Source organism: Lampetra fluviatilis, chromosome 1, assembly GCF_964198595.1.
Source record: "Lampetra fluviatilis chromosome 1, kcLamFluv1.1, whole genome shotgun sequence".
NCBI classification, from domain to species: Eukaryota; Metazoa; Chordata; class Hyperoartia; order Petromyzontiformes; family Petromyzontidae; genus Lampetra; species Lampetra fluviatilis.
Window position 1 is genome coordinate 4,102,236 of NC_136275.1, and position 23,058 is coordinate 4,125,293.

The following is a 23,058-nucleotide window of genomic DNA, read 5'->3' on the forward strand; positions in this document are numbered from 1 at the left end:
TTCAACACACCGGTGGGCTAAAGCAGTGAACTATTTGTCTTTTGTCAACGTGACACTTTTTTACTGATTGGCCGTGTCGGGTGGTGGAGGGTTACGACACATTTATAAATAACGCGATCTAAACCCGAAAACGTTGATTATGAATAACATTGGTCGCGAAAGCCTCACACGTGTTCAACTGAGACATCTCTACTCCTGGGATTCCTTCAAGTACTCTTTGTTATCCGCACTTGGGCGGTTTTCTGGAACCTTCGCGCAGAGAACGTGATTTCAGCATGTCCGTGAAGACCTTTGCCACAGTAAGTGAAACCAAATTCACATTTCCCCACGATGAGTGTTTTGTGCGGTCAATTGTTGAGACCATGAATTCGCTACAGTTGAGAACCACGCGGTTTGATCACGGGCAGCTGAAATCCAGATTCGAACACAGAAAGTCAGCGATTCTGGATCAGCGCTTTAACCCCTGAGCTATCCAACGCCTCGCATCTTCATGTAGCCAGTGTCACATCTGGCACGGTGCTGCTGATGATGCTGGTCATGATGTTGGTAGTGGCGGTGGATGCTCTGTTGCGGCTCGTGATGGCGGTGGTAGTGCTGCTGTTGCTGCTGCTGTTGGTGGTGATGATGGTGGGTGTTGGTTCGAATAGCGCTGCTGATGATTATGATATGGATGATGATGATGATATTACTAATGCCGCACTAAGCCGCTCATGCCTTCAGCAGGCAGGGCACATTACGGGGAGACACGTGACTCAATCAATGTCACGCCACTCGTCTCCGGTCTGAGCGCTTCACCACTCCCCCACGACAAAGACAAACATCCCTCCCCCGTGTAGTCTCCTCAGGCTGTTGGGGCAAGTGCTGTTAGCGAACACCTATTAAAGCCAGCCCCCCACGCCCGGCCTCCCCAGCGCTGAGGTTCACAACCACTGCGCCACCGCTCGCCCGACAAAACGCGCGCGCGCGCGCGATAGTGGTCACGTGCTGTTTGGGACGTGATTTGTATGAGCACAGAGTGCGAGAAGTCGCCAGAATTTCTCACGCATTTCGGTAAATTCCGTGATTAAACGGTGACACCACAGACACGCTGCGGCACACGCGGGCACACGGGGTAAGGCGTGAAGCAAGGGCGCTCACAGCCAAAGATCCCCCGTATAGCCTTAACAGACTGCTGGGACAAGTGCTGTTTGCGAGCACCTAGAGGTGAGCTTAAAGCCTGTATGGAACACGAGGGGGTGGGTGGCCAGTACCACGCCCAGCCGCCTTTATCTCCCCAACGGCGATGTTTACACACGGCACCATCTACTCATTTGAAGCTGAGTCGACCTAGGCGAGGCCCAGAAGCTGATTCAAATAATCGTCACTGGTGTTGACCGTGAGCGAGAATCGAACTCGGGTTTTGCCGGGTTCGTAGCGCAGCGCGCTAACCGCTACACTACCGCTCCCCACAGTAACACGCACGCACGCACACACAGGAACACGCGTGCACTCATAGACCCTGTTCATCACAGATCGCACATTCGTGCGCACACAATAAGACCACAAAGACAAAGATCCCCCATGTAGCGTAAGACTACACACGCGCGCTGCTGACACGCACACACTCATACAAAGATCACCCGCATAGCTTTAACAATGCGTTGGGGCAAGAGCTATTTGCGAGCACCGATGAAGGTCGGCACGGCCCAAGAAGGGATGTATGTAAGTGACCATCACTGCGCCCGGCAGTCTTTGAGGATTACACACCGCATCGGGTTGTTATTTAAGGCCGAGTCAACCTAGGGGAGGATCATGACCGGTTCAGATATTCGCCGCTGTGAGCGGGGATGGAACTCTGGTGGCGCAGTGCACTAACACACACACGGTAACGTGTACACAGGGACAACCACGCGGAACACGCAGACACAACGTAACGCACACACACAACGGCACTCATCGATATACGCACAGTGCTACTGAGTGTCACAAAGACAAAGATCCCTCGTACAACCTGAACAGACTGTTGGGGCAAGTGCTGTTAGCGAGCACCTCCGAAGGCCGACACGGCACACGAGGGCGTGGGGCGGTCAAAGCCACGCCCGGCCGCCTTTGTCTCCCCAGTGGCGATGTTTTTACACGCCACACCAGGAACTACATTTGAGGCCGAGTCGACCTAGGGGAGACCAATGACCGGTTCAGACAATCGTCACCGATGTTGGTCGTGAGCGGGAATTTGACTCACGTCACCGGGTTCGTAGCGCAGCACGCGAACTGCTACACTCCAGATCAGCACGAACACACTATATATATAAAACAAAGATCCCCCGTATAGCCTTAACAGACTGTAGGGGCAAGTGCTGTTAACGAGCACCTCTGAAGGCCGGAACGGTACACGAGGGGGTGGGTGGCCAGCACCACGCCCGGCCGCCTTTGTCTCCCCAGTGGCGATGTTTTTACACGCCACACCAGGAACTACATTTGAGGCCGAGTCGACCTAGGGGAGGCCCAGGACCGGTTCAGATAACCGTCACCGATGTTGACCGTGAGTGGGAATCGCACCCGGGTCGCCAGGTTCGTAGCGCAGCGTAGCGCTAACCGCTACACTCCAGATCAACACGAACACACTATATATAATAACACACACACATACACAATGACACACACACTCCACACACACACACACACGCACTCCACGCGCACGCTCACGTCCGGTCACCTGTCACAAAAGGGTCCGAGCCCCAGCAGAGCCCCATGTGCGACACCCCCCGCTGCGGCTCCAGCGCCCCCGTGCACCGCTCCACGCGAGCCTCCAGTACAAGCCTCCAGTCCAAGCCTCCTCCTCTTCCTCCTCCTCCTCCCGACAGCACCGGCTCAGCTGTCATCCATCAAGGTGCCGCATCAACTCTCCCCTCCGCATGCCCCACGCACCGCTCCAACGATTCACCTCTCTGCTCTCCCCTCCCTCCCTCCCTTCCTCTCTCCCTCCCTCCCTCCCTCTCTCCCTTCCCCTCTTTTTGTGTCTCTTCCTTCCTCGCCTCGCTCCGCTCCTTATCTCCACGTATCGGCTGCGCTCGCGAGTGATTTCCCGTGAGGACGCACGCAACACTCGTGTAATTGCGCCGCTGCTACTGCCGCTGCCGCTGCTGCTGGAGTGGCCGTATGAGGCTGGCGAGACGGGTGCGTGGAGATGGGAGGGAGGGGAGGAGGGGGGGTTGAGAGGGGGGGGAAGAGGGGGAGGGAGAGGGAGGAGTCGAGCAGGTGCGTGTTGCGCAACGCGCCCTGCACATCTTGGGTGAGCGAGGAGCCTCGTGAAATGACTTGGGGAACCGACGTGAGGTCACCTCAACGCCGACACCCAAAGATCCCCCCGCGTTGTCTTAACAGACTGCAGGACTCCCACCACCGCATCGTCATCGGCAGCAGCATCAGGGCGAGCGAACACCGCAATGACGGCGATCGGCATCGGCACTTTCGCTACCGAGACCATCACGAACAGCCGCGACAAGCCACCACTACAAATACAACTACCGTCAACGTCACCATCATGCAAACAGGCACCATCACCATCAACACCATCAACAATACACAATCATCGGCAGCTGCGGCACCAGCAGCGTGCCGTGATCATCACCGAATCCGCGTGTGACTGGCGGCCCGGAGTGTTTTTCGCAGCGGCAGTGTTTTGATCAGAGCACCGAATGGGTTGACACGCGGTGAAGGACGGGACAGTGGAGACGGGAAGAGGGGAGGACGTGGGAGGGAGTGAAGGGAGGGAGGGAGGAGGCGGGGTGGGGGAGGGGTGGTGCAGCGGCCACTTCAAGGGACAGCGTCATCCCGGTCTCATTTGCATGCTCAAGGTCACTCTGGCACCACCACGACCCCGCCCCCCACAATGCCCCAGACCCATCCCACCCCCCTCCCGTTCCCGTCCCGCATCACTCCTCCACCTCGCGCTCTCCGCTCTCACCCACTCTGCGTCTTCGTCTCCGTTCAGTAAATGCGTTCCTCCTCCTCTTCCTCCTCTCCAAGAGACTGCGTCTAAAAATAACCTGCCGGCGGGCGCAGCGAGCCACGTGCGTGTGTGTATCACCACGCACGCGCACACACACGCATGCGCACACACACGCGCGCGCACACACACACACGCGTGCACACACACGCGCGCACACAGGTACACACACACGTGCACACACACGTACACACACACGTGCGCGCGCGCGCACACACGCACGCACACACGCACACACACGCACACACACGTGCACACACACACGTGCACACACACACACGTACACACGCGCGCGCACACACGCACGCACACGCACACACACGTGCACACACACACACGTGCACACACACACACGTGCACACACACGCGCGCGCACACACGCACGCACACACACACACGCGCGCGCACACACGCGCGCGCACAACATCCGCCCTTCACCACTCAGCAACGGTGACGTCACCGGCGCGCTTGTGCCAGACTAGGTACACTTTGAGACCGTTACGTAAAGTGTGGAAGGATCGCTGCCGGCAGGTCACGGGACGGACCCGGGCGCCATTCGGTGGACCGACTGAGATGACTGACAGGATGCCTCCCACCTGCGCCCCCTGACCGTGCCAACTCGCTGCGTTTTAGCCGCCCCGGCGTTCCGCTCATTGTGAGCGTCGCTCCTCCGCCCTCCGAGGGCGGCACACACGCACACAAAGATCCTCCCCGCATAGCGAGGCCTTTTAAGTACTGTTAGCGAGCACCTATTGAGGCCGTAACAGCACACGAGGTGGTTGCGTGGCCAACACAACACAACGCCCGGCCGCCTTTAATCTCCCCACACACCGCACCAGACACCTCGGGGAGGCCAAGGTCGGCTTCAACTATCCGTCACTGTCCTTGGTGCACGAGCGGGAATCGAACTCGGGCCGCTGGATTCGTAGCGCCACCACTCCCCACGTACGAACGCACAAACGCAAAGATTCCCCCGTGTGGCATCAACAGACTGTAGGGGGCAAGTGCTGTTAGTGATCACCTATGAAGGCCGGCACGGCACACGAGGGGGGTGCGTGGCCAGCACCACTGCCGGCCGACATTGTCTTCGTGGGGGTGTTTTTCACACCGCCACCAGGTACTCATTTGAGGCCGAGTCGACCTATGAGAGGCCCAGGACCGGTTCAGATAATCGTCACTGGTGTTGGCCGTGAGCGGGAATCACGCACGCTTACGCACAACCACGCTTATCCATGCGCACCCACGCAAGCACGCTTACGCACGCACGCACGCGCGCGCACGCACGCGCGCGCACGCACGCGGCTCCCACGTGACGTCAGTGCGTGCCGATCACCGCTGGGAGCGCGCGCGCGCTCTGCGTGGTCGCGCGCGACCACCAGCGAGGGCTCCATCCATTGGCTGTGCGTTGGAACTAAAGTATGTTTTTATTTTTACCAGGTAAGGCCCACTGAGCTATACGGCTCTTTTTCAGAAGCGACATGGCTATCACAAATGACAGCGCAACGAAGCGGCTTATCGTCGCCTGGAGATGTATAGCAGTAGCCAAATAAATACTCGAGACGCGTGATGTTCATTCCACATGTGGAGGGAAACACCGGAGGACCCGGAGAAAAATCCATGGAGAGAGAGACATGCAGACTCCAAATATACAGCAGCGGTCAGGGTCGGGATCGAACCCAGGATCTCCTGAACACGAGGCGCGCCACCGTGACGACCTATTGAATCGCGAGGCACCGAGTAAGGGCGCAGCCCTGCAATTGCCTACTCGCGCTCACTGTCGGCAGTATGACCTCTAAACTCGAGACCGGTGAGCGTTTTATTTTCGTCTGCTCTTATTTATTATTTAGCAAGGAGAGCCACACAGAGTCGTGGGACTGTTTTCAGGAGGGTACTGCTGCTGCTGCTGCTCCTGCATTGGGGTTTATGTTGAGATGTTTTCAGCCAATGTACGACGATGACGCGTGTTTATTCTACACGTGTGGGAGGAAACCGGAGCACGCCGAGAAAACCGACCCCACGCGCGAGGGAGCAACGCTCTATCCCCGTGCAGATGGACAACAGATGGCCATTAGTCCAAACTCACTTTACCGCCTGCTTCTGGCTTAGCCCAGGCTACGGCTCCTCCTCGAGTAGAAGGGGAGTTCCACACCATCAGCGCGGTGATCCATCGACCCTCGCTGCTGCCTCCAAAGCGCTGGATCACAGCCTGCAGCCACGCCACTGCCCGGCTCTTGCACGCTGACCTGTACAAGTTGTACGTCTCTATGCACAGGCTTTACCCCGCCGCACGCAGCCTGCCGATCGACGAACTGCGATTGACCCATTTACACGTCTGGGTGGACGGAGGTGTGGGACGCGGGTGGATTTAAAAAACAAACGTCCTCACCGTTTCACTCCACCGTGGGGGAGCATCAGTCGGACAGCGCTAATAACAGGAGTGGCACGACTCATCGAGATCCATCGATAAGCTCACGATACTCGTTTCTTCCCCCGAGTGTGTAATCATGGAGGTATTACATTCATATTTAGGGGGCCGTCCATAAATGACGTCACGCGATTTTAGACGATTTTTTTACCCCCCACCCACCCCGTCGTCACACGGCGTCACAAAAAGTCAGACCCCCCCCCCCCCTCAAATATGACGTCACAAAGCTCTGCCACCTCCCCCCCAAAATAAAACATGCTTCAAATCGCGCTTTAAACGATTGTCATTGTAGTGCGTATTTAATGTGGCACTGCACTCTGATGTTGTAGGAGAAAACATTTATTAAAACGTCTATTTAATTAAGTAGAGCGTGTTGTCTATATTTATTTAAAGTTGCGCATTTGATGTGACGTCACATTTCTCAAACCCCCCCCCCCCTCGTCACACATCGTCACAAATGTCTGACTCCCCCCCCCCCCCCTAGGTGCGTGACGTCATTTATGAACGGCACCTTATGCTGCGTATCATTACGTAGCGACGCTGCTGCCGCGTTGGCCAACAACAGCCACTTCAACGCGTCCATCAATAGCACGGTGTGACCTTGTACAGAAGAGTTCATGATAGGTGACGTTTTGTGTTATGAAGGGCTATGAAGAACGTTTTTTTTACGTGTTTTGAATGAATTAGGGTAATTGCCCGAAACGCCTTCTCTTGACTACTTTTTGTCCCTTTTGCGCGGATGTGTTGAGGTTCGTGCCGCAACACGTGCAACGCGTCACGCGAAGCCACCAAATCTGTAAACGAATCGAGACCCTCAAAGCGAAGAGACCGAGCAGCTCGGGGTTTCGCTGCCCCCGCCGAACCAAACGGCTGCGCGAAAATATTTGGCCGGGAAAAGCCATGGGCACGGACTCTGATCACTGCAAAGCATCGCACTCAGTAATAAAGACAAACGTCCCCTGTGTAGCCTACGCAGCCTGTTAGGGCAAGCACGTGAAGGCCTGCGGCGGCTTACCTTGGGCGGTATGGCGAGCGAGGGGAGGACCAGGACTGGACTAGATGCGACTTTGCACTGATGTTAGTCATGGCCAGCAATGGAACTGGGGTGAACCGGGTTCGTAGTTCAGTGCGCTAACCACTGCGCCATCCATCGCTCTTCCAATACGGCGTACACGCCACAAACGCACACGTTCACGCAAAAAAGACAAAGCTCTCCCCGTGTAGCCTGAACAGACTGTTGGGGCAAGTGCTGTTAGCGAGCACCTATGAAGGCCGGAACGGTACACGAGGGGGTGGGTGGCCAGCACCACGCCCGACCGCCTTTGTCTCCCCAGTGGCGATATTTACACATCGCATCAAGTACTCATTTGAGGCTGAGTCGACCTTGGGGAGGCTCAGGACCGATTTCAGATAATCGTCACTGGTGTTGGCCATGATCGGAATCGAACTCGAGTCGCCGGGTTCGTAGCGCAGCGTAGCGCTAACCATTGCACTTCCAATCCCCCCCCACACACACACACACATCACGCACGCACGCAGGCAGGCACAACACACAATTTCTTACACTCAATCTCACACCTCGCACACTCGAAGTGCTCACGACAATCACATTCCACTCGCGCCATTAAACCGTGCTGAAAGTTGCAGTTGAAATGGCTTATTTAAAGCCACTTTAACATTTAAGACTTCAAAAGAGCAGCACAGAAAGCCGCATCGAAAATCAGACAACGACCCTTTCATGCGCGGCGTTCGCTTAACGCGTCTCATGCGATGTGTTAACATGACGACTACGTTGCAATGCTGACTTCGTGGCGGAACTGTGTTTGATGATGTATTATATAACAGATGTTACCCTTTCTGGCACTAAAACATGTGTTAATATATATTCTTAGGTTTTTTCGGTAAAGTCACGTAGGTAAAAAAATTAAAATTAATAAAAGTAAAATAAAAATAAAATAAAAATCACGACGTTTCGGAGGCAACACAAGCCTCCGTCTTCAGGTGGAACCGTCACAGCACGATAGCTGTGTCAAGTAAGTAAGGGGTTAATATCTTATTGGTTCTTTCGGTAAAGTCACGTAGAGAAGGGAAATAATAAAATAATACAAATAAAACATCTTAAAATATTAAATAATGAAAATAAAACACAATACAAGATTATGTTGAATTTTTTTTCTTTCATTATTTCCCTTCTACGTGACTTTACCGAAAGAACCAAGAAGATGAATCCCTGCAGTCACGAAAGCTTTAAATCCAAGGTGTTAATATGTTCATACGCCAAACAGAAACCTTTTGCAACGAATCGCATTTGCATTCACCTCACGAACTTGTGGTGAACATGCAAACAAAATCATGCTCTTGTAACATATGGCATTGTCTTTGTGCTGTTCGCCTTTTGGTGTTCTCTGGCCTAACACTGTTTGAGGCTACGCCCTAAAGTGGCCGTCCATAAATGACGTCACGCGATTTGGACGATTTTTGACCCCCCCCCCCCCTTCGTCACACGGCGTCACAAAAAGTCAGACCCCCCCCCCTCAAATATGACGTCACAAAGCTCTGCTCCCCCCCCCCCCAAAAACATATTTCCATTTTGAAAATAAAACATGCTTCAAATCGCTTTAAACTATTGTCATTGTAGTGCGTATTTAATGTGCCGCTGCACTCTGATGTTGTAGGAGAAAACAGTTATTAACAAGTCTAGTTAATTAAGTAGAACGTGTTGTCTATATTTATTTAAAGTTGCGCATTTTGATGTGACGTCACATTTCTCACCCCCCCTCGTCACACATCGTCACAAATGTCTGACCCCCCCTCCCCTATGTGCCTGACGTCATTTATGTACGGCCCCAAAGAAGGAGGCTGTCTCTGGCCTAGACCAATCCGTTTCAAAGACAAAACATCTCTTACCAGAGACGTTTTACTGCCAGCGTGGCCTGCATCCGCCCCAGACCACGCCCCCTTTCTAGAACCTACCAGCGGGTTCTTGGTGTGCCCCTTCTGTGACCTTTACCCCCCGAGATCCCCCTATGGTGTGTCACGTGGCCTGCCGACCTTTAGGGCTGCCCCTAAGCCGCAGATCCCCTTCCCTGCCAGCAGCCAGCGCTACGCTGCTACGCTGCAGTTATTCTATGCCACTACACTGAGAACACGTGGCAGGGCACCAAACTCAGGAGGGTGCAAAGCAGAGGTCGCAAACGGGTTTTGATTCCTTACCCGTACCCGGCCTAACCAGGGTGTGACGGTCCCACCTGATGACGGAGACTTGTGTCGCCTCCGAAACGTCGTGATTTTCATTATTTTATTTTATTATTTTGTATTTCATTTTTACCTACGTGACTTTACCGAAAGAACTAAGAGTATGAGTGACAAACGGTTACTCACCGTTGACTCACGGCCTACCCGTACCCGTACCCGGCCGCACCAGGGTCGCAAACGGCTACCCGTACCCGTACCCGGCCGGGTACGGGTAGCTGGGTATCGGGTAGGGTACGGGTATCGGGTACCCGGTTTGGACCTCTGGTGCAAAGTCTCTTTGACCATGGGGGTGGTGGGAGAAGGGCCCCCCTCCCCCCCCCAGTTATAAAATCATCGACACGTCTCCACCGCCTCCCCGCAAAGCACACCCCCACCCATCAGCGCCCCCCCTCCCCCCAGCTCTCCGATGGTGTGGGAATGAGTGGAGCGCAATCGATCTGACCAACTTGAGCACGAACAAGAGACGGATGTTTCCCGATGGAGAAATATGCGGAATCCATTCATCCGAGCGCACGACTAAGCTGCTTTTATACTTCGATTTTTTTTGTTTTGGTACGTGTACGTACCGGTTCTTGTAGTCAGTCCACTGCTGGATGATGGGCTCCCCGCCACAACCGGACAGGTTGTGGAGGGTTATTTAACATACTTCACCACGCTGGTAAGGGGCCGTCCATAAATGACGTCACGCGATTACGTTGCAATGCTGACTTTGTGGCGGAACTGTGTTTGATGATGTATTATATAACAGATTTTACCCTTTCTGGCACTAAAACATGTGTTAATATATATTCTTAGGTTTTTTCGGTAAAGTCACGTAGGTAAAAAAATTAAAATTAATAAAAGTAAAATAAAAATAAAATAAAAATCACGACGTTTCGGAGGCAACACAAGCCTCCGTCTTCAGGTGGAACCGTCACAGCACGATAGCTGTGTCAAGTAAGTAAGGGGTTAATATCTTATTGGTTCTTTCGGTAAAGTCACGTAGAGAAGGGAAATAATAAAATAATACAAATAAAACATCTTAAAATATTAAATAATGAAAATAAAACACAATACAAGATTATGTTGAATTTTTTTTCTTTCATTATTTCCCTTCTACGTGACTTTACCGAAAGAACCAAGAAGATGAATCCCTGCAGTCACGAAAGCTTTAAATCCAAGGTGTTAATATGTTCATACGCCAAACAGAAACCTTTTGCAACGAATCGCATTTGCATTCACCTCACGAACTTGTGGTGAACATGCAAACAAAATCATGCTCTTGTAACATATGGCATTGTCTTTGTGCTGTTCGCCTTTTGGTGTTCTCTGGCCTAACACTGTTTGAGGCTACGCCCTAAAGTGGCCGTCCATAAATGACGTCACGCGATTTTGGACGATTTTTGACCCCCCCCCCCCCTTCGTCACACGGCGTCACAAAAAGTCAGACCCCCCCCCCCCTCAAATATGACGTCACAAAGCTCTGCCCCCCCCCCCCCAAAAACATATTTCCATTTTGAAAATAAAACATGCTTCAAATTGCTTTAAACTATTGTCATTGTAGTGCGTATTTAATGTGCCGCTGCACTCTGATGTTGTAGGAGAAAACAGTTATTAACAAGTCTAGTTAATTAAGTAGAACGTGTTGTCTATATTTATTTAAAGTTGCGCATTTTGATGTGACGTCACATTTCTCACCCCCCCTCGTCACACATCGTCACAAATGTCTGACCCCCCCTCCCCTATGTGCCTGACGTCATTTATGTACGACCCCAAAGAAGGAGGCTGTCTCTGGCCTAGACCAATCCGTTTCAAAGACAAAACATCTCTTACCAGAGACGTTTTACTGCCAGCGTGGCCTGCATCCGCCCCAGACCACGCCCCCTTTCTAGAACCTACCAGCGGGTTCTTGGTGTGCCCCTTCTGTGACCTTTACCCCCCGAGATCCCCCTATGGTGTGTCACGTGGCCTGCCGACCTTTAGGGCTGCCCCTAAGCCGCAGATCCCCTTCCCTGCCAGCAGCCAGCGCTACGCTGCTACGCTGCAGTTATTCTATGCCACTACACTGAGAACACGTGGCAGGGCACCAAACTCAGGAGGGTGCAAAGCAGAGGTCGCAAACGGGTTTTGATTCCTTACCCGTACCCGGCCTAACCAGGGTGTGACGGTCCCACCTGATGACGGAGACTTGTGTCGCCTCCGAAACGTCGTGATTTTCATTATTTTATTTTATTATTTTGTATTTCATTTTTACCTACGTGACTTTACCGAAAGAACTAAGAGTATGAGTGACAAACGGTTACTCACCGTTGACTCACGGCCTACCCGTACCCGGCCGCACCAGGGTCGCAAACGGCTACCCGTACCCGGCCGGGTACGGGTAGCTGGGTATCGGGTAGGGTACGGGTATCGGGTACCCGGTTTGGACCTCTGGTGCAAAGTCTCTTTGACCATGGGGGTGGTGGGAGAAGGGCCCCCCTCCCCCCCCCCCAGTTATAAAATCATCGACACGTCTCCACCGCCTCCCCGCAAAGCACACCCCCACCCATCAGCGCCCCCCCTCCCCCCAGCTCTCCGATGGTGTGGGAATGAGTGGAGCGCAATCGATCTGACCAACTTGAGCACGAACAAGAGACGGATGTTTCCCGATGGAGAAATCTGCGGAATCCATTCATCCGAGCGCACGACTAAGCTGCTTTTATACTTCGATTTTTTTGTTTTGGTACGTGTACGTACCGGTTCTTGTAGTCAGTCCACTGCTGGATGATGGGCTCCCCGCCACAACCGGACAGGTTGTGGAGGGTTATTTAACATACTTCACCACGCTGGTAAGGGGCCGTCCATAAATGACGTCACGCGATTTTGGACGATTTTTGACCTCCCCCCACCCCCTCGTCACACGGCGTCACAAAAAGTCAGACCCCCCCTCAAATATGACGTCACAAAAAAATAAAACATGCTTCAAATCGCTTTAAACTATTGTCATTGTAGTGCGTTTTTAATGTGGCGCTGCATTCTGATGTTGTAGGAGAAAACATTTATTAAAACGTCTATTTAATTAAGTAGAACGTGTTGTCTATATTTATTTAAAGTTGCGCATTTTTATGTGACGTCACATTTCTCACCCCCCCCCTCGTCACAAATGTCTGACCCCCCACCCCCCCACCTAGGTGCGTGACGTCATTTATGGACGGCCCCCAAGTGGAGTCGCAGGCGCTTCCGCGGATATCTAAAGGCGTTGCTCAGCGCCAAGAAGACAGAGCCTTATGACTTTGAGCTCCTGCCAATTGACAAAGCTGCCGCGGGTTTCTTCGGGGGCGTGTTTAAATGTAACGGACACGCTTTTATGTAAAACACATGGCACATTTAAAATCCTGGTAAAGCGCGAGAATGAATAGTGTGGGGGAAACGCTGTTGTATGGGAATGCGGTTCCCCGTCATGGGAACGTGGACATCTCCGGTGTTCTCTCTGATGAGCCTCACTGATGCCATGGATCTCAGCTCTTTCCTGCGCTGAATCTTGCACAACCCAGAAACACGTCAGGCCGGCGATGACTTCCATAATTATATCAATTCACGCCGTTACGGTGGCAAGGATTTATAGTGCCAATGTAAAAAAGGTGCTGCTGCGGATTTCTACTCCCCACGCACTCACGATGCTGCCGCGGATTTCTACTCCCCACGCACTCGCGATGTTGCCGCGGATTTCTACTCCCCACGCACTCACGATGCTGCTGCAGATTTCTACTCCCCACGCACTCACGATGCTGCCGCGGATTTCTACTCCCCACGCACTCGCGATGTTGCCGCGGATTTCTACTCCCCACGCACTCACGATGCTGCTGCAGATTTCTACTCCCCACGCACTCACGATGCTGCCGCGGATTTCTACTCCCCACGCACTCACGATGCTGCTGCGGATTTCTACTCCCCACGCACTCACGATGCTGCTGCGGATTTCTACTCCCCACGCACTCACGATGCTGCTGCGGATTTCTACTCCCAACGCACTCGCGATGCTGCTGCAGATTTCTACTCCCCACGCACTCACGATGCTGCCGCGGATTTCTACTCCCCACGCACTCACGATGCTGCTGCGGATTTCTACTCCCCACGCACTCACGATGCTGCTGCGGATTTCTACTCCCCACGCACTCACGATGCTGCTGCACATTTCTACTCCCCACACACTCACGGTGCCGCCGCGGATTTCTACTCCCCACGCACTCACGATTCCGCTGCCGGAAGGGTTTCTACCGCGCACAGACGCGCGATGTTGCCGAACGTAAAACAATTCGTGAGCACGTTGGTGCTGCTGCACGCTGATTTCTATTGTCCCCGCACACCCAATTGTAAGTTTCCGAAGAACGGCGACTATCCGCGCAATAAAAGCGGGTGCCGCCGCTGCTGCTTCCGCGTATTTCTACTATCCACGCACGATTCCGCAGAGGATTTCCGACGGTTTTATGAGCAATTTCAGCTGCCGAGGATTTCTAAGCAGCACCCCTCCCCCCTGCCCGCACATTGCAAGTCGCATTGGGGCCACCCCTCCGGGGGTGCCACAAACGTTGAGAAAAACTAGAATCCTCTCAGCAAGTGTCGTGATTTTAATTCCTTTTCTTGTTTGCGGTCTCACTGATGCTGCTCGCATTTGGGGTTTGATCAAAGCAGCGACGTTGTCGCCAGGACGCAGGGTGCGAGGTGATCCACGTGTTCTCAGGTTTTTTCGGTAAAGTCACGTAGGTAAAAACATTAAAATTAATGAAAGTTAATTTTAAAGGCATTGATCCACGTGGTCGCGTGGATTTTCTGTCGGGGGTCCTCCGGTTTGCCCCCCCACCCCCTCTCCGCCCACTCCACGTTCAGAATCAACATCACGCATTTGGGGCCGTCTATAAATGGCGTCACGCGATTTTGGACGATTTTTGAACCCCCCCCCCCTTCCTCGTCACACGGCGTTACAAAAAGTCAGACCACCCTCCCTCAAATATAACGTTACAAAGTTCTGCCCCCCCCCCCCAAAAAAAAATCAAACATGCTTCAAAGGGCTATCTGCCCGTGGAACGTAATGATGATGAATTAAAATGTGTTAATTAAAATTGCTTCATCTGTACTCTTAGGTTTTTTCGGTAAAGTCACGTAGGTAAAAAATAAAATTAATAGAAACAAAATAATATAATAGATCACGACGTTTCGGTGGCAACACAAGTCTCCGTCATCAGGTGGGACCGTCACAGCTAGATTTACTGTATCAAGTGATTGCAAAACATTCCAAGATACAAGCTCTTAAATACAAGTTACGTGACTTTACCGAAAAAAAACTAAGAGCATGAATCCTTCCAGTCACGAAAGCTTCAAATCTAGAATTGCTTCATCTGGTGTGCGAGCCTCTTCGCTATGTGTCATGTTCCCGGGTGCTCTCTGAACACGGAGACCTGTGGTCTCCAGGGATAACATATAAAGGAGATTGAATTGGGGGGGAAAAAGCAAACAAATAAATAAACAACAAACAATAACGCGTAATTTATAGCGATCGATCAATGGCCCTCCCAGACCGCAATGCGTCCCAGGCTACTTTCGTTAAAGCAATGTGGCAGCAAGGTGAACTCGAGTCAAACACAGCGTGCTTGACTCAACACACAGCGTGCTTGACTCAACACACGGCGTGCTTGACTCAACACACGGCGTGCTTGACTCAACACACGGCGTGCTTGACTCAACACACGGCGTGCTTGACTCAACACACGGCGTGCTTGACTCAACACACGGCGTGCTTGACTCAACACACGGCGTGCTTGACTCAACACACGGCGTGCTTGACTCAACACACGGCGTGCTTGACTCAACACACGGCGTGCTTGACTCAACACACGGCGTGCTTGACTCAACACACGGCGTGCTTGACTCAACACACGGCGTGCTTGACTCAACACACAGCGTGCTTGACTCAACACACAGCGTGCTTGACTCAACACACAGCGTGCTTGACTCAACACACAGCGTGCTTGACTCAACACACGGCGTGCTTGACTCAACACACGGCGTGCTTGACTCAACACACGGCGTGCTTGACTCAACACACAGCGTGCTTGACTCAACACACGGCGTGCTTGACTCAACACACGGCGTGCTTGACTCAACACACGGCGTGCTTGACTCAACACACGGCGTGCTTGACTCAACACACGGCGTGCTTGACTCAACACACGGCGTGCTTGACTCAACACACGGCGTGCTTGACTCGACACACGGCGTGCTTGACTCGACACACGGCGTGCTTGACTCAACACACGGCGTGCTTGACTCAACACACGGCGTGCTTGACTCAACACACGGCGTGCTTGACTCAACACACAGCGTGCTTGACTCAACACACAGCGTGCTTGACTCAACACACGGCGTGCTTGACTCAACACACGGCGTGCTTGACTCAACACACGGCGTGCTTGACTCAACACACAGCGTGCTTGACTCAACACACGGCGTGCTTGACTCAACACACGGCGTGCTTGACTCAACACACGGCGTGCTTGACTCAACACACAGCGTGCTTGACTCAACACACGGCGTGCTTGACTCAACACACGGCGTGCTTGACTCAACACACAGCGTGCTTGACTCAACACACAGCGTGCTTGACTCAACACACGGCGTGCTTGACTCAACACACGGCGTGCTTGACTCAACACACAGCGTGCTTGACTCAACACACAGCGTGCTTGACTCAACACACAGCGTGCTTGACTCAACACACGGCGTGCTTGACTCAACACACAGCGTGCTTGACTCAACACACAGCGTGCTTGACTCAACACACAGCGTGCTTGACTCAACACACGGCGTGCTTGACTCAACACACGGCGTGCTTGACTCAACACACGGCGTGCTTGACTCAACACACGGCGTGCTTGACCCGCGTCGCCGGCGGCTTGGCAAAGGCTGAACATCAACCCCTGGGGCCGTTTCGGTGAACATTTTAGACTCTTACTTTTTGGTTCTTTCGGTAAAGTCACGTGGGTATAAAATAAAATAAATCACGACGTCTCGGGCGCAACACAAGCGTGCGTCATCAGGTGGGAAAGCGTGGTCTGCTGCCGAGTCAGACTTACTTTTATTAATTTTAATGTTTTACCTACGTGACTTTACCGAAAAAACCTAAGAATATGAGTCAGACTGTTTTAAATGGTTTGAAATGGGTGTAGCCCAAGGGTCTTTATAACCCTTGGGCTACACCCAGCAGCAGACGATGATTTCCCACCTGATGACGGACGCTTGTGTTGCGCCCGAAACGTCGTGATTTATTTTATTTCATATACCAACGTGACTTTACCGAAAGAACCAAAGAGTATAGATTCCTGCAGTCACGAAAGCTTCACATCAATTTAGAATCATCAGCAGGGTGTGGCCCTGTTAAACGAATACTGCCGGTGACACTGAGACATCTAAACCGGTCCGGCGATTTCGCCGTTTCAACAAACGCTGCTGGAAGGCATTGTACCGCAAGCACTCATTCAACGTAGGTAAAACATTAAAAAAGTAAAATAAAATAAAAATCACGACGTTTCGGAGGCAACACAAGCTTCCGTCTTCAGGTGGAACCGTCACAGCCACGACAGCTGTATCAAGTAAATGAGAGATTGCAGGGTGCCCCACCACCTTCTCCAACCATTATATAAACGCAGTGGTAGCTCCTGCAATCTCTCATTTACTTGATACAGCTGTCGTGGCTGTGACGGTTCCACCTGAAGACTGAAGCTTGTGTTGCCTCCGAAACGTCGTGATTTTTATTTTATTTTACTTTTTTAATGTTTTACCTACGTGACTTTACCGAAAAAACCTAAGAATATGAATCCTTGCAGTCACGAAAGCTTCAAATCTAGAACTCATTCAACGCTTGACCTAAGCCACCAAGCCACGGTCAACCCACCGCAGGATAAGAAGTCAATCATAAATGAACGAAGGCCTCCTCGCTCGCCGCCGTGTCCATCGCGGTGACTGTCCGATGTCCGACCATACTTCACCACGCTGGCGATTGCGTCCTGACCATCGAGATGCATTCGCTACCTCCCAAAAACCCCGGGCACCCCCCCCCACCCCGCGTCTCGCCGCGACGTCTGCCCACCGCAGATCGGCCACGCGACGTTACGGGGCCTCCAAGCGGCGAGCGGCAGGCTGCGTTTTTGCGCACCGCGGCTCCGATTTAATCCGCTAATGGCGTTGGCGCAACAGCAACAAAAAACCGCGTGCTGCTGCTGCTGCCGCGGCTGTTGCCGGGGGAGTCGATGCGAGGTCAGCCGCGTGCTCACAGCTCACACGGCGGCAGGAGGCGGCAGCAGTAGTGGCGGCTGCAGTGCCACTTAAGACCAAGCGAGCGAGCCCACAGCTAATGAGCGACTTTCTGACACGCGGACGTGCACGGTGCTGCAAAAAAGCGCTCCGTGGAATGAGTGTGCAGGCGCGTGGCACGGTATTGCATTGCAAGGCCGTAATTATAATATATATTGGGGGGGACACATGCCCCCCCCCCAATATTTAAATATACTCAAAATGCCCCCCCCCCTAATATATTGCTATGCTATGTAAATAGAACAACAACCATGGCCACAATATCTGGACTTCTCTTCATATAAATCAATGCATAGATTTCTACTTATATGATTGTGGTTATGGTTGTACTTTATTAATCCCTAATCTCTACCATTGCATACAATGAAACAAGAAAAGGTACAAAAAAACAGAGCAATGTAATACAATTCACTATTAGACATTATTGTAAAAAAATAAAATAAAAAGTCCATCCAATGTGTTAGTGATGTTTTTAATATTTTAGGCAGAAAATGAGTTTTCAAATTTTTATCTTTTTCTGGGTTGGGACCCCCAGACACCCTAGAAGATTTGCTCCCCCCCAATGTTGACTCCATGGCTACGGCCTTGTTGTAGTGTACGCATTGTTCGATGCTGCTGATGCTGTTGCTGCGTTGGCAGTGGTGCACCAAAAAATAAAACTAAGCACACTGTTTAATAGCACCGTGCGTGTGTGTGTGGCCTGAACGAGAAAGTATATAGTAGGCGACGTTTCGGGCAATGGCCCTTTTTCATAAGGCATATTTAGAGAGGCCAGAGAAAGAGTGGATAATACGAGTTTGTTTCTGCACTTTACACCATGGCGGTCTGATAAGAATAACTTTCATTCATAATAGTTGACGGGGCTTTGTTGTTATACAGTATTACAAACATAAATGCAAACTTAAAACAATAGTTACGGCAGTGGTGCACAGTGATAAACAAACACAGTCATCTTTGGTTCGTTCGTTAAAGTCACGTAGGTATAAAATCAGCAATTGTTTCTTGCTGAGGTTGTCCCACCTGATGACGGACGCTTGTGTTGCGCCCGAAACGTCGTGATTGATTTTATTTTATACCCACGTGACTTTACCGAAAGAACCAAAGAGTATGGGTCCATGCAGTCACGAAAACTTCAAATCTAGATTGAACACACCGTTGCAAACAGACTGTTGGGGCAAGAGCTGTGAGCGAGAACCTCTGCCAAGGGGGGAGGGGGGGGGGCGGTGTGGCCAGAGCCAATACCGATCGCGAAGGTCTGACCAGCGCTGGTAATTGGCAGAGCGCAACACACCTGGCCCGGGACTTGAACTCAGTGTGGCAGGTTCACAGCTGAGTGCGCGAACCACTGCGCCACTGCTCTCCGCCAATCCATAACAAAGATTACCCGTATAGCCTTAACAGATTGGTGAGGCAAGTGCTGTCAGCGAGCACCGATGAAGGCCGGCACGGCACGGCACACGAAGGGATGGGTGGCCAACACCACGCCCGGCCGCCTTTGTCTCCCTAGTGGTAATGTTTTTTTACACATAGCACTAGGTACTCATTTGAGGCTGAGTCGACCTAGGGCAGGCCCTGGACCGTCACTGGTCTTGGCCGTGAGCGGGAATTGAACTCGGGTCGCCGGGTTCGCAGCGCAGCGCGCTAAACCACCACACCACCGCCGCCCAATCCATAACACAAAGACAAAGATCCCCCGTATAGCCTTAACAGACTGGAGGGGCAAGTGCTGTTAGCGAGCAGCACCTACGAAGGCCGGAACGGTACACGAGGGGGTGGATGGCCAGCACCACGCCCGACCGCCTTTGCCTCCCCAGTGGCGATGTTTACACACCGCGCCAGGCACTCATTTGAGGCTGAGTCGACCTAGGGGAGGCCTACGACCGATTCAGATAATCGTCACCGGTGTTGGCCGTGAGCACACACACACACATTGCATACAAACGCGTGTATGCACTTCGCACACATACACAGACACTTACGTCCCACACATGCCTGTGACTGACACGATGCCACGTGAAGTGAACGCAGTCCCCTTCATAAGTGCTGGGACCCGGGGCCTTCCTGTCGCTTAAAGGGTCAGGGGGAAGCCACGGGAGCCAGCGTCCCTGTTAGAGAGGATCAGTCTAAACCACGCCCATTGTCTTAAGGGGACTGTGCACAAGTGCAGTCCAGATTTGTTTCCAGGATAATGGATGCAATCATCACAGTGATGGTCACAACGATTATAATGACTATCATAAACATCGTGACCATCACCACTTGAATAATAATTCACTTATTTATGAATGAAAGCAACAATGAGTCGTAGGACACTTTTTTAAGGAGGGTCCTTGCTGCTACATTGGGTTTTTATTCATTTTAAGATGTTTTCAGCCAATTCATGACCAGAGTTTATAAAACACGTGGTCGGATGTTTTATCAACTCTGGTCATTAATTGGGGGGAGGGAGGGGGAGGGTAACACTCCACCCCCCTACAGATAGAAACATATGGCGATCAGTCCACTCGCTGTACTGCCTTCTCCTGGCGAGAGTTCCACACCATCAGTGCGGTGAACCACCAACCCTTGCTGCTGCCTCCACACAGCGCAGCCACCACCACCACCACCACCACAGCCCAGCTACTCTCATCATCATCATGGCAACTCCCATCATAATCACCGTAAAGTGTGCATTGAGATGCAGCTGTATGCGCGCGTAATATCAATCTAGATGCTACTGTATCGTCATTGCCGGCGCGATAACCATTATGAAGACCATCATTGCAAACATAATAAACGGCGTAATCATCATTACCACCACCACCAGCAGCAGCAGCACCACCATCACCACCCGCCACGGCCTCGCCCTGCAAGACGCACGCGCCGTAGCTCAGGAGCTCTCCGCACTTGAGTAATACATAGGCGGTGAATGGGAGCGCATTAATATTTAAAATTAACACGCACCCATTCATTATTCACCTGGCGCATTTGGCCTAAAAATGACAGAGACAGAGTGCGAGGCACACACAGACAGCGAGACGGAAACACACACACACACATATACAAAGACAAAGATCCCACGTATAGCCTTAACATACTGTAAGGGCAAGTGCAGTTAGCGGGCACCTATGACGACACACGAGGGGTTGGGTGGGTGTGATCAGCACCACGCCCGGCTGCCTTTGTCTCCCCAACGCTGATGTTTTACACACCGTACCAGGTACTCATTCAACGCCGAGTCGACCTAGAGAAATCCCAGCACCGGTTCAGATATTCGCCACTGACTGTGGCCGCCGTGAGCGAAAATGGAATTGGGGTTGCCAGGTTCGTAGCGCAGTGCGCTAAGCACTACACTAACGCTCCCCGCAAAAGACACGCAAGCAAACTCACACAAAACAAATGCAAAGATCCCCCGTACAGCATTTACAGACTGTTGGGGGCAAGTGCTGTTAGCGAGAAGCACCTATGAACGCTGACACATCACACGAGGGCGGTGGATGGCAAGCACCACGCCCAACCGCCTTTGTCTCCCTAGTGGCTAATTTGAGGCCGAGTAGACCTAAAGGAGGCCCAGGACCGGGTCGGATAATCGTCACCGGTTGTTGACCGTGAGCGGGAAATCTTACCCGGGTGGCCAGGTTCATAGCGCAGTGTAGCACTAACCACTACCCCACCGCTCCCCGCAGGGACACGCGCACAGAGATTGCTTCGCGTTCGTGGGCACGGCTTGGTGCACGGTTATTTTTGGTCGATCTCAGCCGCTCAACAACGACAGGAAGACGAAGAGGGAGGAGGAGGAGAGTGCTATGATAAATGTCCACGCTCTCAAGACGACGATGATGATGATGGCGGTAGTTGTGATGGAGATGATAACGGCGGTGGCCATGGTTGACGGTGGTGGTGAGGATAACGATTGTGACGACAGTCATCGCGATGAAGATCGCGATATTAATAACACCAACGCCGGTCAGAGTGATTAAACAATTGAATAAATATTAATAGTTCAAACGAAAAGCAATGATGAACGTTACGTAACCACATTTCCTCGGTCGCTTTAAGACAGTGCGCGGCTGATCCCCTCCAACCGGGACCCTGCCGACTCCGCCCTCCCCGTGACGCTTTAAGGGAACAGCTGACAGCAGTTTACGCGAGCCATCACGACGACGATGATGATGATGGAGATCGTGGTAGATGGGCCTCGCCGTGATTTCACCATTCCCGCATAGTAGAACGTCCGTCCCACCATCATCATCATCATCTCGGGTGTTTTCAACAATGAACAAACCCCAAGCCGAGGTGCCTTCAGCACCGAATGGGCACCGAACCGGCACGGAAAAGATATTCCTCTGGCGCGTAAACGCCTCGAGTCTTCATCGCACGGCGATGATTGCGCGCACCGGAGCGAGTGCAGCACGCGGCTCACGGAGCGCAAGGAACGGGCAGCCACCGCCCCCCCCCCCCACATCGACGGATCCGTGGCCGAGATTCGCGAAAAAGACTCGAGCAGCAGTGCGAGAGGGAGTGAGATGGATCGATTATTGACTTCGATTTTGTAGCTCCGCGATGCTGCACGTATCTGATCACGTGCGCACAGACCCGCGCGTCCACAGACGTGGCTCGTGATGTCAGTGGTGCCCTACTTCTCGTACAGTATCTTGAGATGCAGATTCTATAAATACTATATTTTGTTCAACTGAATAACCATACAGGCCCTCACACAAACACCCAGATCCCCCGTAGGGCTTTCTCAAACTGTTGAGGCAGGTGATGTTAGCGAGCACCTATAAAGGGCTCGCACGGCACACGAGGGGTTGGGTGGCCACCACCACGCCCGGCCGCCTTTGTCTCCCCAGTGGCGATCTTTACTACACACCGCACCAGGTACTCATTTGAGGCTCAGTCGACCTGGGGGAGGCCCAGGACCGGTTCAGTTGTTAACCGCTGCACCGCCGCTCTCTTAATACACACAAAACCACACACATGTACAGCTATTTTTTTCAATCCACTGCTGGATGAAGGCCTCCACACGCAACGCGGGTAGCTGGGGTTTATTTGACTCTACTTCATGCTGTTCAGGGCAGGTGGG

The 23,058-nt window shown here is 52.4% G+C and overlaps 1 protein-coding gene across 9 annotated transcripts in view; it reads right to left on the bottom strand.

Annotated features, from left to right (window-relative positions):
* Positions 1–23,058, bottom strand: part of LOC144953454 (disco-interacting protein 2 homolog C-like) — a 161,205-nt gene that overhangs the window by 136,360 nt on the left and 1,787 nt on the right. For 4 of the 9 annotated variants that reach the window (XM_078884397.1, XM_078884119.1, XM_078884308.1 and 1 more), the window contains exon 1: positions 2,696–2,911. The exons of 2 other annotated variants lie outside the window; for them this stretch is intronic. In XM_078884397.1, coding sequence (XP_078740523.1) covers positions 2,696–2,861 — 166 coding nt within the window. In that variant the 5' untranslated portion in view covers positions 2,862–2,911. Of the gene's footprint in view, positions 1–2,695; positions 2,915–23,058 lie in introns of those variants that run through there. 3 more of the 9 variants (XM_078884187.1, XM_078884047.1, XM_078884741.1) reach the window with 2 other exon arrangements.